The sequence below is a fragment of the Herpailurus yagouaroundi genome, unplaced genomic scaffold (assembly GCF_014898765.1).
Source record: "Herpailurus yagouaroundi ecotype Mexico unplaced genomic scaffold, PumYag 253, whole genome shotgun sequence".
Taxonomy (NCBI): Eukaryota; Metazoa; Chordata; class Mammalia; order Carnivora; family Felidae; genus Herpailurus; species Herpailurus yagouaroundi.
The window spans coordinates 10,205,323-10,220,742 of NW_024412470.1; the positions used below are offsets into that span (position 1 = coordinate 10,205,323).

General features: G+C 46.5%; 1 protein-coding gene across 4 annotated transcripts in view; it reads right to left on the bottom strand.

Moving 5' to 3' along the window:
- The window catches only part of ATF6 (activating transcription factor 6), a 209,274-nt gene that overhangs the window by 24,050 nt on the left and 169,804 nt on the right, over positions 1-15,420 (bottom strand). The window contains exon 16 of one of the 4 annotated variants that reach the window (XM_040460899.1): positions 2,255-2,685. The exons of the other annotated variants lie outside the window; for them this stretch is intronic. Coding sequence (XP_040316833.1) covers positions 2,621-2,685 — 65 coding nt within the window. The 3' untranslated portion in view covers positions 2,255-2,620. Of the gene's footprint in view, positions 1-2,254; positions 2,686-15,420 lie in introns of those variants that run through there. 4 annotated transcript variants of the gene reach the window in all.

Sequence of the window (15,420 nt, forward strand, 5' to 3'; positions counted from 1 at the left end):
AGAAGACTGCTTTGCAGTGTCACAATCTGAAATTCGAGACCCATAAACACTGAAGCAATGTTCAGAAGCACCTCCCTGCACAATCCAGCACCCAGGGTTCCCTGCAGGCAGATTAAAGACCAAACCTCTGCCTTTGCTGCTACTGGGTCAGAAAGCACTCTTTCCTCTGAAACACCGTGGCTCTTGAGTCGCACTTAAAATCAATGTCGGGGAATTACACCTTCTTCTCGGGGCACTGACGTAGCTTTCTCTGCAATATTATTTTTGCAGTAATTCTGTGCCCATTGTGTTGGTCAGATTCAGGTTCTAAAGGGAATCCCTGAATAAGCGTTTTAGAGCATAAAGGAACCTTCCAAGGGTAATGAGGTCTGAGACTACCAAATGGACTCCTGTCCTACAGATCTGGATTAAGTAGAGGAGTCCCTCCCCCTGAAAAAAAAAAAAAAAAGGGCAGGAGTGGAGGCAGGAGGGGCGGAGATCGAGCTCGCAGGCTGGTGTCCAGAACGTTATTTGCCATTCCGGGTGTCACTTTCTCTGCAGAAATGTCAGCAGTTCTCAGTCGGCATTAAACCTGGCTGCTTTTCAATCATATAACGTTCAAAAAAGTCTAGGCATTTGAAAACACTTGTGTTTGCTACCCTCAGTTACTTGCAACTGATAGTTTTGTGGGCTTACATAAGTGAAACCAAGGAAACAGGTCTTCATGAAGGTGTTTGGATTTATAAATAGTTTTATTGCTCTAAGTTTTGCAACATGCAGCCCGGCTCGCAGGCAAGTTTGGTTAACAATAGGTAAGGCTAAATAGATGTGGAGAATCTGAGGCTGCTGATTCAATCTCACTCTTAGCTGAAACCTGGATGTTGAGTCATTTAAGATTTTATTATTTCAAAGAATAGAAAAGAATTGTTTTTTAGACACAGGTCTTTGATAACAAGTAGGATTTTAAGAAATCATAGGGTGTCTGGGTGGCTCAGTCGGTTAAGTGTCCGACTTCGGCTCAGGTCATGATCTCACGGTTCGTGGGTTCGAGCCCCACAGAAATACGATCACAGAAGAGAAGTGACTGATGAGTGCCTGACAGGTGGCTGACCCTCACCTGGGCATTTTCAATGTCCGCCTTACTCCTGCAGATGGAGTAATGAGAAAATATTCTGGAAAAGATGGAAGGAAGGACGCTCCCTTTTGCTAGGGTGAGACACCAATCTAGAGAAGCCGCCTAACAAGCGAGGAAGGATCTCTACATTATCTACAGAAAAAGGAGGATATGTGCCTGAAGAGCTTGGAAGGTCGCCACCAAGATCAATTAAGGCTCTGCTCTGCTATGAACTCAAGTCCCCAACCGACGGAGTGAGGAAGGCACGGGCCGTTACCCTTGTTCAGATACTCAAAAGAAACAGCTTAACGACTGTGGAGTGTTTTTGACTTCGTAACACAGAGTCGTTCAGAACGTATTACTCTACACATTGAGGGATTTTTCCGTTCAGTGGATTCTGACACCAGTACCACATACGTCTGCAAACAGCACGACTTAGGGATCTTAGAACAAATGCACCTTCTCCAAGAATTTATCACGATTTTCAATTATTATAAAGTGAGACACAGACAAGCCATCGCTTGCTGTAGTTACACGATTACTCTCTGAGCCATAAAAAGTAACTTTTCTTTTTAGCAGGGAAGCCATTCTCTCTCTAGCTCGCTCTCTCTCTCTCTCTCTCTCTGTCTCTCTGTCTCTCTGTGGCTTCTATTCTTTGGGAAAAGGGCAGCAGTCATTTTACAAGGCTCCTAAGTCCTGGCTCTGCAGGCACGAAGCCAGATGGCATTTTGGAAAGTTTAAAGGTGAATTAACCATAAAATGCTCCGGTCAGTAAACGCCATCCGACTTGCTGAGGAACAAGCAGGAGCAGAGAGTGAGGGGTGAAACCCGGGGGTGAAGTCCAGCGGAGAGGAGTTTCTTCCTCTCATGTGTTTTACAAACTAACCTCGCAAAATCAAAGCAGGTGTTTGTTTTTTTAACACAAGAGCTGCCACACGGGAAAATGATAAATACTGGATGAGGAATGGGCACAACTGACTAAATGTCACATTCCAGCACTCCGCTCAGCTGTGACGATGACAAAGCGGGCTGGAAACTCCAACCTAAGCCTGCTCCGTCCCCCAAGGCCCTCGTGGAATGTATACCACGCGCTCTGAGAACAGCTTCGAGGCCAAAGTCCCAGAGATTCCTGCTCTTAACCACGATACTCAAATCATAAAAAAAGAGATTTTTTTACCAAGGATGTCATTTTGGTGTTTCGAACTCCAGAGAATTTCTCATGCTCTCTCATGAACAGCTAATAGGTGTCACTGATAGAGCCAAAACATCATCTTTTTAGAGGACCCGCAGTTGCCTCACAGGAGCGTTAGCACCAGGGGGAAAAGGCGGGAGGTTCTTCCCAGCATTTACTCCTGGACGAGAAAGGCTATAGGTTTGAAGGCAGGCACCCGGTAGCATCTTCTGGAAATACTTGGGTGGGAGACACAGGAAATGTGCTCACAGAAGCAAGTGGCTGAGGGCTCAGCGGACCCGGGGTGGACTCGGGGCAGGGACTGCTTTCGCGGACGTGTCTAGCCAAGTTCCCGGTCACCTGCTACCGTTCACAGAACCAGCATGGATCCTGTGCCAGATGATCTCGTAACAGTTTCTGTCTGTAAGGAGTCTACAATCAGAAAATGGGGTATGGAAAAATTACAAGACAAAGTAACAGCGTGCCCAAGTGTAACAGAAATTAACAAAGGGTAAATCTGTCCTGTCTGTAGTTCTGTTGTGAAGGATCGATTATAATTTCTCCCTGTGAAAAGTCACTCAGGAGTAAATATAGACGGTGTTTTGGAAACCGCAAGACCTATTTGTGAAATCCAGACACTAGCGGGTACAGCGACAGGCGTAACGGTTATGATCGATCCAAGACACTTCAGTTTGAGCAAAGAAATTAATAGAGCTGCCTTTAACCGAGTGCAGATACGGAGGTGCTTGGGGAGAAGAAGGAAGAGATACATTCCTTTCGGAGAAAATGGACTAAGAGAAAGGTGACTGAAGATGCGGGTGTGTTCTTTTAGTTTGTTTTCAGATAGAAGTTTTGGTGCAGTTACTGACCAAATCCCAAGTTCAGTAATTCACCTGCCACTCTCATTGTCTCAAACTTTCTCTGACGTGTTCTATCCTGCAACGGCGTGCAGGCTCACTTTGTTATAAACCACTGTGCAGCAATATAACAGGAGTGGGACCCACCAGCCTCAAACCGTGCATTTTAATAACTCATATTTGTGAAGGAGCTTGGAAAGCTCACTCCTGCTCGTAAGGATGTGGACACCACGTCCAAAGAACTGCATTTTCTCTCTGTGGAGGAAATTTTTAACAGGGAAATGAACCAGGCTGAGATACAGTGCTAAACGCTGCATTTAAGCCTCTCTGCCAAAACTGTCTACACAGCTGGACAACGATGGCCTGACTTACTGCACTTCTTTTTAGGTCTGACAACCCGCGTGCATGTCCTTAATTCAGAATGGTGGGGGCGGGGCTCTGCCGCTGACAGGCATCCTTTCTGGACCCACGAGTCACTGTTCTGACTTAGTTCCCTGGCCTTACGTGGCCTGGCCTTCTGGTCTGTTTGCCTCTTGGGAAACGCTGCAGAGGCAGTAGTTGTAGTCTTCCCGCAACAGACGATGCACGAGATGATCCCACGACGCAACACGGTGAGACGAAAAGCCTACGTTTTGCACAAACATAAAGACACTGAGCACATGGGTGTGGATCATCTATGAGAAAGGAGGAGCTACAGGAAGGCACAACCCCAGTTCATCTCCGGAACCAACTGTGCGTACCTTGTGTGCATGGAATTGGGCAAATGCAAGAGAAAACGGCATCTCGTCCACTTCTGTGATTTAGTGAAGATAAGTCAGAGCTGCAAGGGACTCTGAAATGACACAGCTCATCATTTTAGAGGCTCAGACTCAGAAGGCCCAGAAAATAAGTATGTTGGCATGAAGTCCTGTGACTTCCTTATTCCTGCTGCCTGGAGACGGTCCAAAGGAAGGCTGCTCTCCATCCCAGCCTGACTGAGGGTGATACGCTAACTGATGCAACAATTGTTTAGAAAGTGCATATTATATAAAAAGTGTTCATAATTAACTGGGTTTTCCTGGTAACACTACTTGCAACTTTTTCCCGATTTTGACCTTGCTGGGCTCCACGCTCAAAGAGCACGGACCGTGTGGGTCAGGAGACCAGTGTCAGTTCAAGCTCTGGCACTTCTGGGGCCACATCATTTTCTGGGGGAAAAATTCCCCTTGGGAAAAAAAAATTTACCTCTCTGAATCTTACAATTTCTTTTTTTTTTTTTTTTCAAAGATTTACTTATTTATTTAAGTAACTCTATACCCAGTGCGGGGCTCGAACTCACAACGCCAAGATCAAGATGCACACGTCCCTCTGACTGAGCCAACCAGGCACCCCTGATCTTTCGTTTGCTAATTTGTTTTCATTTGCCAAATACGCACCGAGTGCCTACCACACGCCCACCTTGTTCTGCAGCTGAGACGTGAATTAGACAGACAAGGGCATCTCTGTCCCAGGGGGCAGGAGGCAGATGGTGAACAAGACAAGTACACAGAATGCTTGAAAATGACGAAGACCAGGATCGAAAGTAAGGCATGGTCTGGAACAAGTGACCGGAAAGATGATTTCTGGGAAAAGAGAACTTTCTGATCAAGCCCTGACAGAACCGAGGGGGCCGGTCCTGCAGGCACCCGGGGAAAGGGCACTTCAGGCCCCAGGGGACAGCCAGAGTCAAGGCCCTGAGTATCTGCGGCCCAGCGAGGAGGCCAGCGCACCTGGGCAGAGACAGTGAAGGGAGAGAAGGAGAACGAGTCGGAGGAGGAACCAGGGCACCAGACGCCTTACAGGCAGCACGAGGTCTGGGCCTTCACTCTAGTTAGAGGGGCGGCAGCTGGAGGGGTCAAGCGGGAGCGCCGGGAATCAACGGTTTTAACAAGAGCGTCGGGTCCAGTATTTTGTCTGCCACAAAGGGTAGGATAACCGCTCCTATTTCCAAAGTTCTTAAGGGGGGAACACGAGGGTGTCTGTGGAGGACGGCCAGGCTACCGAGTGACAGCAAATGTAACGCACGGTGGCCGTGTGGAGTCGGTGTGGCACGTGGAGAGGTGGAGAGGGCTTCGGGATTACGGACGGGGGCCTGGAGGCCAGCTCTCCTGATCAGAAGCCAGCAAGCAAAGCAGGCTTTTGTGACTTCATCAGGAACAGGAAGGGTAACACCTGACCGGCAGGGTGGCTGGGAGAGCAAAGCTTAGGTCACGCGCCTGACGCCACAGGTAACACGCGCCTCTCCGGGGAGCAAGAAACACAAGGTCCAGAGCACAGAAGAGCCCTAGCAATCAGCGACCCTGGCGTCTAGCCTTGACCTCCCACTGCATCGCGGTCTCGTCTTCTCCGTCTCTGCCACGGATGGAGGTGACGGTGGCTGCGGTGGTGTGACAGTTGAATTAATGCTTGTGACACCGCCATACGAAAGATTTGCTGCAGCCTGTTTCCACTGTTAATACAAGTGTGACTGAGCCTTACCCTATGGAGACAGCGAAAGAGTCCAGAGGAAGTTGTTGCATTGGAAACAATGTGGGATTTATCTGTTTATCTTGAAAACATCGTCCTGTCTTTTGAGTTCGATGATTTAGTGTATGGAAAGGGGAGGGGAGGGGAGGGGAGGGGAGGGGAGAGGAAACAAAACCAAACAGATTTCGGAGCAGCGGCTCTCTATCACATAGCAGAAATGGTTCCAGAAAGGAAAACCTGGCAAGTATTAAGAGCTTCTTTAAGTCCTTTTTTAGTGCTAAGAAAGTGCTAGAAAACCTGGCAAGTTTCCTATCTCTCTTTCATTTCGAGGAGAAGTTATCCCAACCGGCTTCTTGTAACTCAGTACTTCTCAGCAGGATCTGTGACAGCTCTTCCTTCTGGGGTTCTTCAGTGAACATCTGGGGGCCCGTCCTGAGTAACACAAGTGGAACCACCACGTCGTTTATGCGGGTCGCCGCTAATCTTGAGGAGAGCCAGGCTGAAGGCTTAGAAAATGCAGGCCATAAACCTTCTTGAAAGAATCTGCCTTTCTTGGGATTTTTTTTTTTTTTTTTTTTTTTAGAGCAAGACTTGAAAGCAGAGAAGGCTTGCCAGCCACCCTCTTCCACGGAGCAACAGTGACTTGTTACTTTTACACTATTAGCTCATCTAGTCAAAACACCACGAGACGCAGAAAGCCCCTAGACTGCAGCTGGCCATTGCAAATCCCAAACAACCGCACACTGTAGTCACTACCTGTTTTCGCACTAACAGCCACGATGTAATCTCAACAGAACTATGAATATGCTCAATTTAACCTTTATGTTCTAAGCAGGGACTAAAATACCCAACTTCCTATGTATAGCACGGCAGCTCTCAATTAATAGACTGTACTACACAAGGGCTTTTTTCAGATACATAAGGCAGGGCTGATGTTCTCCCAGTGGGAGTTTGTTCATATGATCAATATGATTCAATTACATAAATATTTACTTAGCAGCTGTTATGTGTTGGGCACTGTGCTGGGTGCTGCAGAAACAGAGATGAGTAAGACCTGGCCCCCGATCAAGGCGTCTGCCATGCAGTTCGGGAGCCAGCTATGTAAACAGATAAAACGCGGTGGCAGTGGCATAAGTGTGATACGGGTATGCGTGTGGCGTAATGAGAACAAAGAGAAAGGGGCCTTCCCTTGCCTGGGGAGGCCGGCTTTTCTGAAGGAGGTGACACTTGAGCTGAGCTCTGAAGGCTTCTTCAGCCTGGTCTGAGGTGGCGGAAATTCTAGAGAGGGATGGATAAGCATTAGCAAATACATGAAGTCATGGGGCGACGTTCTGTGCAAGGTGTCGCTGAAGTATAGAGTGTGAGATGGAAAGGGGGAGCGTGGGGCTAGAGAGGCGAGAAGGGACTTGGATGTCCAAATCCAAGATCGCTTGGGTCCGCCACTTAGATGGCAGAGGACAAAAGACAGTCCGCCCGTCTCTACTCCACACGTGCGGTCATTCCCCGAACCCTGAATTCCTACGCCATCTGCGGCGGGCTGCTGGGTCTCTGGCAGCCTAGTTATACACCACGGTGAAATACGAAGAAGCGGCCAAACATCCAGCAAATATCAAGCACCTGACACATCTCAGGCACCATCTCAGGGGCCAGAGGTAGAGCAACAAGAAAATCGAAGTTCCTGCCCTCACGGCACTTGTATACAGCGGAGAAATGAGAAGAAAACCAGAGTTCCACACAGGGGTGGTGCTAGGAAGAGACCAAAGCAGGACGGTGAACAAATCATGTAGCTCAAGGATGAGCAGAACATGGTCAGATTTCTCGGCAGAGTCAGACTGTCTCCATCTGTAATAGAGGGTCAACCGGAACAGGGGTAAGGAGAGAAGTAATGTTGTTTCGGAGAGGAAACTTCCTGGGAGTGGGCAGCGCGGTGGGCGATGCCCCAGGAGGAGAGCAGGGAAGGTGAAAGCTGGTCCCGACTCCTCCCCCGCCCCTCGGAACACACGGGTTACCTGAGGAACACGGGCTTAAGGAGACTGAGCTCACTGCCTGGAAAACGATGCAGTTTACAACATGCTAAGTACCATGGAAACATATCTGTTCTTTCCACAAGCATGTGAAAAATACAGGGGGAAAAAAAATAAATCACTGCGCTTAAGAACAAGGGGAAAAACAATTAGAAGGGAGCTTGGAAGTAGAGAAACCGCCAAATCATAGCTCCCTCGGAAAAAACCTCCAGAAGAGCCCACGCTCCCGAGAGTCATGGGCCTTTACACAGAGGGTGTTGGCCGTAAGCTTCCTTGAAAAGGCCTCTGGGAAAGTCTGTGGTATGCCCAGTAGACGCTGTTGCCAACACCACCGGGAAACGTCTACGGGCTGAGGGAGTCTCGGGAGCGAGAGCACACCCACGTGCGCCCCTGTGAAGAGCTCCCTCCTTCTAGCACAGCCCCTCCGGCCTGGTGGTCTTCACTCCCGATAAAGAACTCCCTGCTCCTTCTCTGGCGCTTCCTGTTTTTATCCAGCTTAACCAGGGGTTGGGTTGTGCAGTGGCTCTGGTAAAGGGCCTACTTACCCACAATAACGTCTCTTGCGGTCTCCAAAACGTCCTTGGCACAGATGGGTGACAAAGAAATATGTGCAAAGAAACTTTATATATAGTCCAGAAAACACAAGAACCAGAATGCCTGCAATAACAATGGTCTCAAAGGGTACGTGGGTTTTTGGTAGGCTATAGATAGTGACCGGGGTGGGGGGGGGGGGGGGGACCAGCCAACAGCGTGCTCAGGAGCCATGACCGCTTGACGTGAATTCTGAAAAATTCACGGGGTTCTCGACACAAGCGTAGAAGCAGAAAGAGTGGTCTGCAATCTCACTGAAAAGACAAAGATAACTGGACCGCCGGTTCGGGGAAGACTGACCCCGTACATTCCCTATGACAGGTAAACAGAAAGGCTAATAGCAGATGTTTTCCATTTAAGCTCAGCTATCTCCCCTGTGCTAAACAGACATAATCAGGGGCGCCTGGGTGGCACAGTCGGTTAAGCGTCCGACTTCAGCCAGGTCACGATCTCGCGGTCTGGGAGTTCGAGCCCCGCGTCAGGCTCTGGGCTGATGGCTCAGAGCCTGGAGCCTGTTTCCGATTCTGTGTCTCCGTCTCTCTCTGCCCCTCCCCCGTTCATGCTCTGTCTCTCTCTGTCCCAAAAATAAATAAATGTTGAAAAAAAAAATTTTTAAACAGACATAATCAGAGTAACCATGGACATCCTACATGTTCAGCAAGACATCTGTGTTCAGGAGGGAAGCATTTCTCATGAACAAGTCTCTGAGGCAGAGGCAATAAAATGGATAAAATTGTACGCAAAGAGCTAAACAGGATCCTTTAAAAATGAGGTCAGTTGGCTCAGTGGGCTAAGCGTCCAACTGCGGCTCAGGTCATGATGTCACTGTTCAGGAGGTTCGAGCCCAGGGTCGGCCTCTGGACTGACAGCTCGGAGCCTGGAGCCTGTTTCCGATTCTGTGTCTCCCTCTCTCTCTGCCCCTCCCCCGCTCTGTCTCTGTCTCTCAAAAATTAATAAACATCAAAAAAAAAAATGAGGTCAATTACATGGTCAAGAAAAAGTAATGTGGTTTTGGAGCACTACTTGCCACTTTCTGGAGTATATTCTGTTCTGCGTAAGAACACACAGTCCTTGGGGCGCCCGGGTGGCTAAGTCGGTTGACCACCTGACTTTGACTCAGGTCATAAGCTCGCAGTTCATGAGTTCAAGCCCCACATCAGGCTCCGTGCTGACAGCTTGGAGCCTGGAGCCTGCTTTGGATTCTGTATCTCCCTCTCTCTGCCCCTCCCATGCTCATGCTCTGTCTCTCCCTCTCTCTCTCTCTCAAAAATAAACATTAAAAAAAAAAAAATACACAGTCCTTTCTTCCACATCAGACCATTATCGATGGACACCTGCGTGAGTGTGAAAGTTCCTAACTGTTGTCTCTGCTCATGCACGTTCAGTCCAACCTCTGTGTACATACAAGTCATTTAAAACATTTTTTTAAATGTTTATTTATTCTTGAGGGAGAGAGAGACAGAGCGTGAGTGGAGGCGGGGGGAGGGCAGAGAGAGAGGGAGACACAGAATCTGAAGCAGGCTCCAGGCTCCGAGCTGTCGGCCTAGAGCCTGACGTGGGGCTCGAACTCACGAGCTGTGAGATCACTACCTGAGCCAAAGTTGGACGCTTAACCCACTGAGCCGTCTAGGCGCCCCTACATACAAGTCATTTTGCACACTGCCAGCAGAATAATCTTTCTCGAACATCATTGTTACCGTGTCCTTGGCCTTTGATGGTCCTTACTACATCGCGAAGAGTGGTGAACGGATGCCTCCTTGTGGCAGCGATGAGGGACCAGAGAAGGTAATGAAGTAAAGCAGTGAGCCATGTGATCATCTGGAATAAGAGGTTTCCAGAAAGATGGAAAGGCCTGAGGCATAAAGGAGCAGCCAGGGCAAAGATGCACAAGAAGAACTGTGGGCTCTTGGTGGAAAGAACAAGGCGGGTGGGGTGGTGGTGATACTGGAAAGGAAGTTGGAGAGATGGACAGAGATCAACTGAGCCATGGAGGCCGAAGGAGGAGTGTGGACTTTAATTGCAGGTGCAACTCATAATGACTTGTAAGAGTAACTCAGTAAAGCCCTGTTGAACAAATGAATTATTAAAGTCCAGTCTGAACTACTTATTTTGTCAGATGAGGCCTGAAGTTTACAGTAAGGTTTAGGAGGAAGAAAAATATTCTTGGGCACGCCCAACGTGTTCAAACGGAAATCCTCTTTTCACCGGCCAAAGTCTTTCATTACTGAAACTGACCAACGTCCATCTTTCTAAGTCAAGGGAAAAAAAAAATGAAGTTACACATAAAAATTTCTCTCCTGATTTTGTCCCAGGACTCGAACGCCATCTCAATAAAGTGAATGAGTAGCAAGTATTTATAATTAAGATACTTTTAAATACACACACACATTTTAGGATGGAGACAACTTCCAATACATACTATCTGAAAATTATCACTTGTTTGCATGATGGAGTTACATATGCCAGTTTTCTAAGCACGCCATGACTCGTGGGATACTTCACGACTGAACAACACATTCACTGCATGTGACAGACAGCCTCTAACGTCAACCTCTGTGGGCCCTGCATCCCAGTATTCATACCCTTGGCACCCTTCTGTTGAGTGTGGACTGTAGTTAGTGACTTGCTTCCAGTGACTGAAAAAGGATAAAAGTTGATGGGTTATCAACTCTGAGATTAGGTTACAAAGAGACTGTGGCTGGGGCACCTGGGTGGCTCAGTCATTTAAGCGTCTGACTTCCATTCAGGGGTCATGATCTCACAGCTTGTGGGTTCAAGCCCCATGTTGGGCTCTGTGCTGACAGCTCGGATTCTATGTCTCTCTCTCTCTCTCTCTCTCTCTCTCTCTCTCTCTGTCCCTCTCCCGCTTGTGTTCTCTCTCAAAAATAAACATAAAAAAAAAGAGAGAGAGAGACTGTGGCTTCTATTGGGAGCACTCTCCTGTCTGCTCATTCTGAGAGAAGCCAGATGCCATGCTGTGAGCCGTCCTACGAGAGGCTCATGTGGCAAGGAACTGGGGGAGGCCTGTGGCCAACAGCTAGTGAGAAAGCACAGCACTCAGTCCAACAGCTCATAAGGAACTGAAACCCAATGGTAATGATGTGAGTAAACTTGGACATGGATCCTCCCCAAACCGAGCCTTCAGAATGGGCCTGCAGCCCCAGCTGGTGGCTTCACGGTGGCCTCGTGAGAGACCTGGGGCCGGAGGCACCCAGCTAACACCTGGATTCCTGACCCACAGGAACTGGGAAACACTGAATGTGGTTTTAAGCAATTACGTTTTGGGGTAATTTGTTACACAGCAATTTATAACTAATCCATTGGGCCACATTTTAAAGGAGAAGCAGACCAGTTAAATTCTTGACAGTGGCTAAAATCTGAAAGACATTTACATTGCCTAAAATATACATTTAATTACTTTGTAACAGCAAGTTGACCTTCATAATATTTTTTAAACACTGACAAATATTAAAGTTAGTTTGAAAGAGCCAACTTGGAGGTGGCAGGAAAAAAATCAAAAGGTTGTATTAGTGGAAAGATTTGGTCAGAAACTAAGAAATTCCAGTTTCAAAGAGGGAGAGCTCCAAGAGCAGAAATGAACGACTAGGTTCCAATACACCCGAGAAAAATTTCGGGATTATTAGTGAATGAAGAACACAGCTGTAAGATAACATCGTTCTACAAAACATGATGGTGTGTTATGAAGATACAAAATAAAATATGAATAGCAATTAAGAAAATAAGGTGCACTGGCATTCCAATTTCTTAGTGCGACCCAGCCTCTTCAAGCCTCTGTTTCTCCACACAGGTAACAGGAGTAAGAATTCCTACATTTTAGGGTGATAAAGCACTCAGTGCAATGCTGGGCCCATGGTAAAAAACCAAAAAATACTGGTTCCTGTAACAGCTACTCTTTTCTGTTGCAGTTTTAAATTAGAATCTAGTTCTACTTTTGGGGCGCTTGGGTGGCTCAGTCAGTTGAGCGTCTGACTCTTGATTTTGGCTCAGGTCATGATCACACAGTTCGTGGGATCAAGCCCCGTGTGGGGCTCTGTGCTGACCATGCAGAGCCTCCTTGGTGCAGTCTCTCCCTCTCTCTCTCTGCCCCTCCCTCACTCGTGCTCTCTCTGTCTCTCAAAAGAAATAAACATTTTTTTTAAAAAAAGAATCGAGTTCTACTTTCAAAGAATATCAGGTTACTTCACAGCTTGAGACACTTAGAAAACTTAGCAGAAAGTTCAAGAAACCAAAATTTAACCAGAGTTAAGAATAAGGTTTGCTCAAGAAAGTGAAAAGACACACCCACGGAATGAGTAAAAATATTTGCGAATCACGTATCTCGTAAGTGACTTTTATTTAGAAAATATAAAGAACTCTTACAAGCCAGTAATAAAAAGACAAATAACCAAACTGAAAAATGATCTGTTGACCAATAAACATACGTGAAAAGATGTTCAGCATGATTAGCCGTTGGTAAAATGCAAATGAAAACTATGAGCTGACAAACCATTTCACACCCACGGGATGAATATAATCAAAAGAAAAAAAAATAAGTGTTGTCAAGATGTTGAAAAAATGGAACCCTTGTACACAACTGGCGGGCAGGTAAAATGTGGCAAACTCTTCAGCATTTATTTGCTTGGTTCACTTATCCATTATATATGCACAGTGTGTGGCCATTTCCATCACTAAATCAACTGAATCAAAACAGTGAGCTTATCAGGGGATATAGAAAAGTCTCCAAAATTCTCTACTTTACAATAAATATGAAGCATCTGGTGTTTCATACTAAGATAAAGCCCTTTTTGAAAGAAACATGGCACCATTCTAATCCATTTCCATAAGTGCAATTTAATCCCCAAGTGTTAAATCAGATACACTGCGGCTTACTATCTATTTGAAAAATAAATTATCGAAACTAGGAAACTAACAAGGCTCTCATAAAAATAGAAGCCAAAAATAATGATGACAAATTCAGTGAGTATTTCCCCTGTCGCAACTTGAATGCTTAAACTGTACTGTGTGGGAAAATACCATTGTTTAAAAAATAAACAACAAAAAACTAAGTGGAAGATGGAGACTTAATTCTTTGAGTTCATGGAAATTTATTGTCATCAAAAAATAAACTCACGAGTTACTGGCCTTCTAAAACCTACAATCAATTCAAGTAAAAATAATTGTCATTGGCCTATCATGTAGAAGTTACAGAATTTTAGAGCCCACAGAAGACTAAAGATCACGTACCTCAACCATCTCAGTAAAACTGAACTAGTTGATAACAGGTCACACATCTGGCTGAGGACTGAGCAGGGTGAACACTAGGAGCTTTGACTCCAAGCGTGGGCCTTTTTCCTGTATGTTATACTGAGGCTAATAACCCTTTCCGAAGAGATGATAGTTCCTGTATTTGCAGAGAGTAAATGAGCCTCAAGTGGAGGGTACATTCTTTAGGATTTCTGAACCTAGGTCCTATCACCTAGCCTTCCATTAACGGAGTTTTATCAAATGGTTTAGGAAAACATGTTTATTATCTTTTTTTTTTTAATTTTTTTTTCCTTTTTTCAACGTTTATTTATTTTGGGGACAGAGAGAGACAGAGCATGAATGGGGGAGGGGCAGAGAGAGAGGGAGACACAGAATCGGAAACAGGCTCCAGGCTCTGAGCCATCAGCCCAGAGCCTGACGCGGGGCTCGAACTCACGGACCGCAAGATCGTGACCTGGCTGAAGTCGGACACTTAACGACTGCGCCACCCAGGCGCCCCTATTATCATTTTTTTTAATTAACTTATTTCTATACAATTTATTGTCAAGTTAGGTAACATACAGTGTGCTCTTGGTTTCGGGAGTAGATTCCCATGATTCATCGCTTTACATAAAACACCCGGTGCTCATCCCAACAAGTGCCCTCCTCAATGCCCCTATCACCCATTTTCCCTTCGGGGCGGGGCGGGGGGGGGGGGGGGGGGGTTCTCTGTATTTAAGAGTCTCTTATGGTTTGCTGCCCTCTCTGTTTGAAACTAATTTTTCCCCTTCCCCTCCCCCTCCCCCATGGTCTTCTGTTAAGCTTCTCAAGTTCCACATCTGACTGAAAACATGACTGACCTATTTCACTTAGCATAATACCCTCTAGTTCCACCCATGTTGCTGCAAATGGCAGGATTTCATTCTTTCTCATTGCCAAGTAGTATTCCATTGCATGTATAAACCACATCTTCTTCATCCATTTGTCAGTTGATGGACATTAGGCTCTTTCCATAATTTGGCTGTTGTTGAAAGTGCTGCCATAAACATCGGGGTACGTGTGCCCCTATGAATCAGCACTCCTATATCCTTTGAATAAATTCCAGTAGTGCTATTGCTGGGTCATAGGGTAATTCTATTTTTAATTTTTTGAGGAACCTCTATGCTGTTTTCCAGAGTGGCCGCACCAGTTTGCATTTCCTCCAGAAAATGCGATTTTTAAAAAACAACACTTCTTTTAGTGACATTAAGGCCAAATTCACGGTACTTCTCCTTTGCTTGTTGTTTTCTTTTTCTCACTCCCTGTGTTTTCCTTCTCTGATTATTCAACATGCTATTAGGAGAAGTTTTGGGCCAAAGCATCTGACCATCTTCCTAGGTTTAGAGATTCTCCTATTGTATGAGGCAGCACTTACCTCCCACTATATAAGTTTAAGTACCTGTGAGATAACAGAAAGATATATTTTGGTCTCTGCCCACAGAGTTCCTGAAACCAGGTAATTTCCTAGGTAACAGGAATGTCTTTTGTTCTAATGAGGTGACTCTGGGTGGGCTCCTGGATGGGGGCTGGCCATCAGAAAGACCAAGCCAAGATTCGAAGTCTGGAATTTTCAGCCCACTCCCCATTCTCTGGTGAAGGGGGGAGTTAATGAATGAAAATGGAGTTAATGATCAATCATGCCTGAACCATGAAGCCTCCATAAAAATCCCAAGAGTATGGGGACCTCAGAGCTTCTAGGCTGTTAAAAACATAGACAACTGGGGCGCCTGGGTGGCGCAGTCGGTTAAGCGTCCGACTTCAGCCAGGTCATGATCTCACGGTCTGTGAGTTCGAGCCCCGCGTCGGGCTCTGGGCTGATGGCTCAGAGCCTGGAGCCTGTTTCCGATTCTGTGTCTCCCTCTCTCTCTGCCCCTCCCCCGTTCATGCTCTGTCTCTCTCTGTCCCAAAAATAAATAA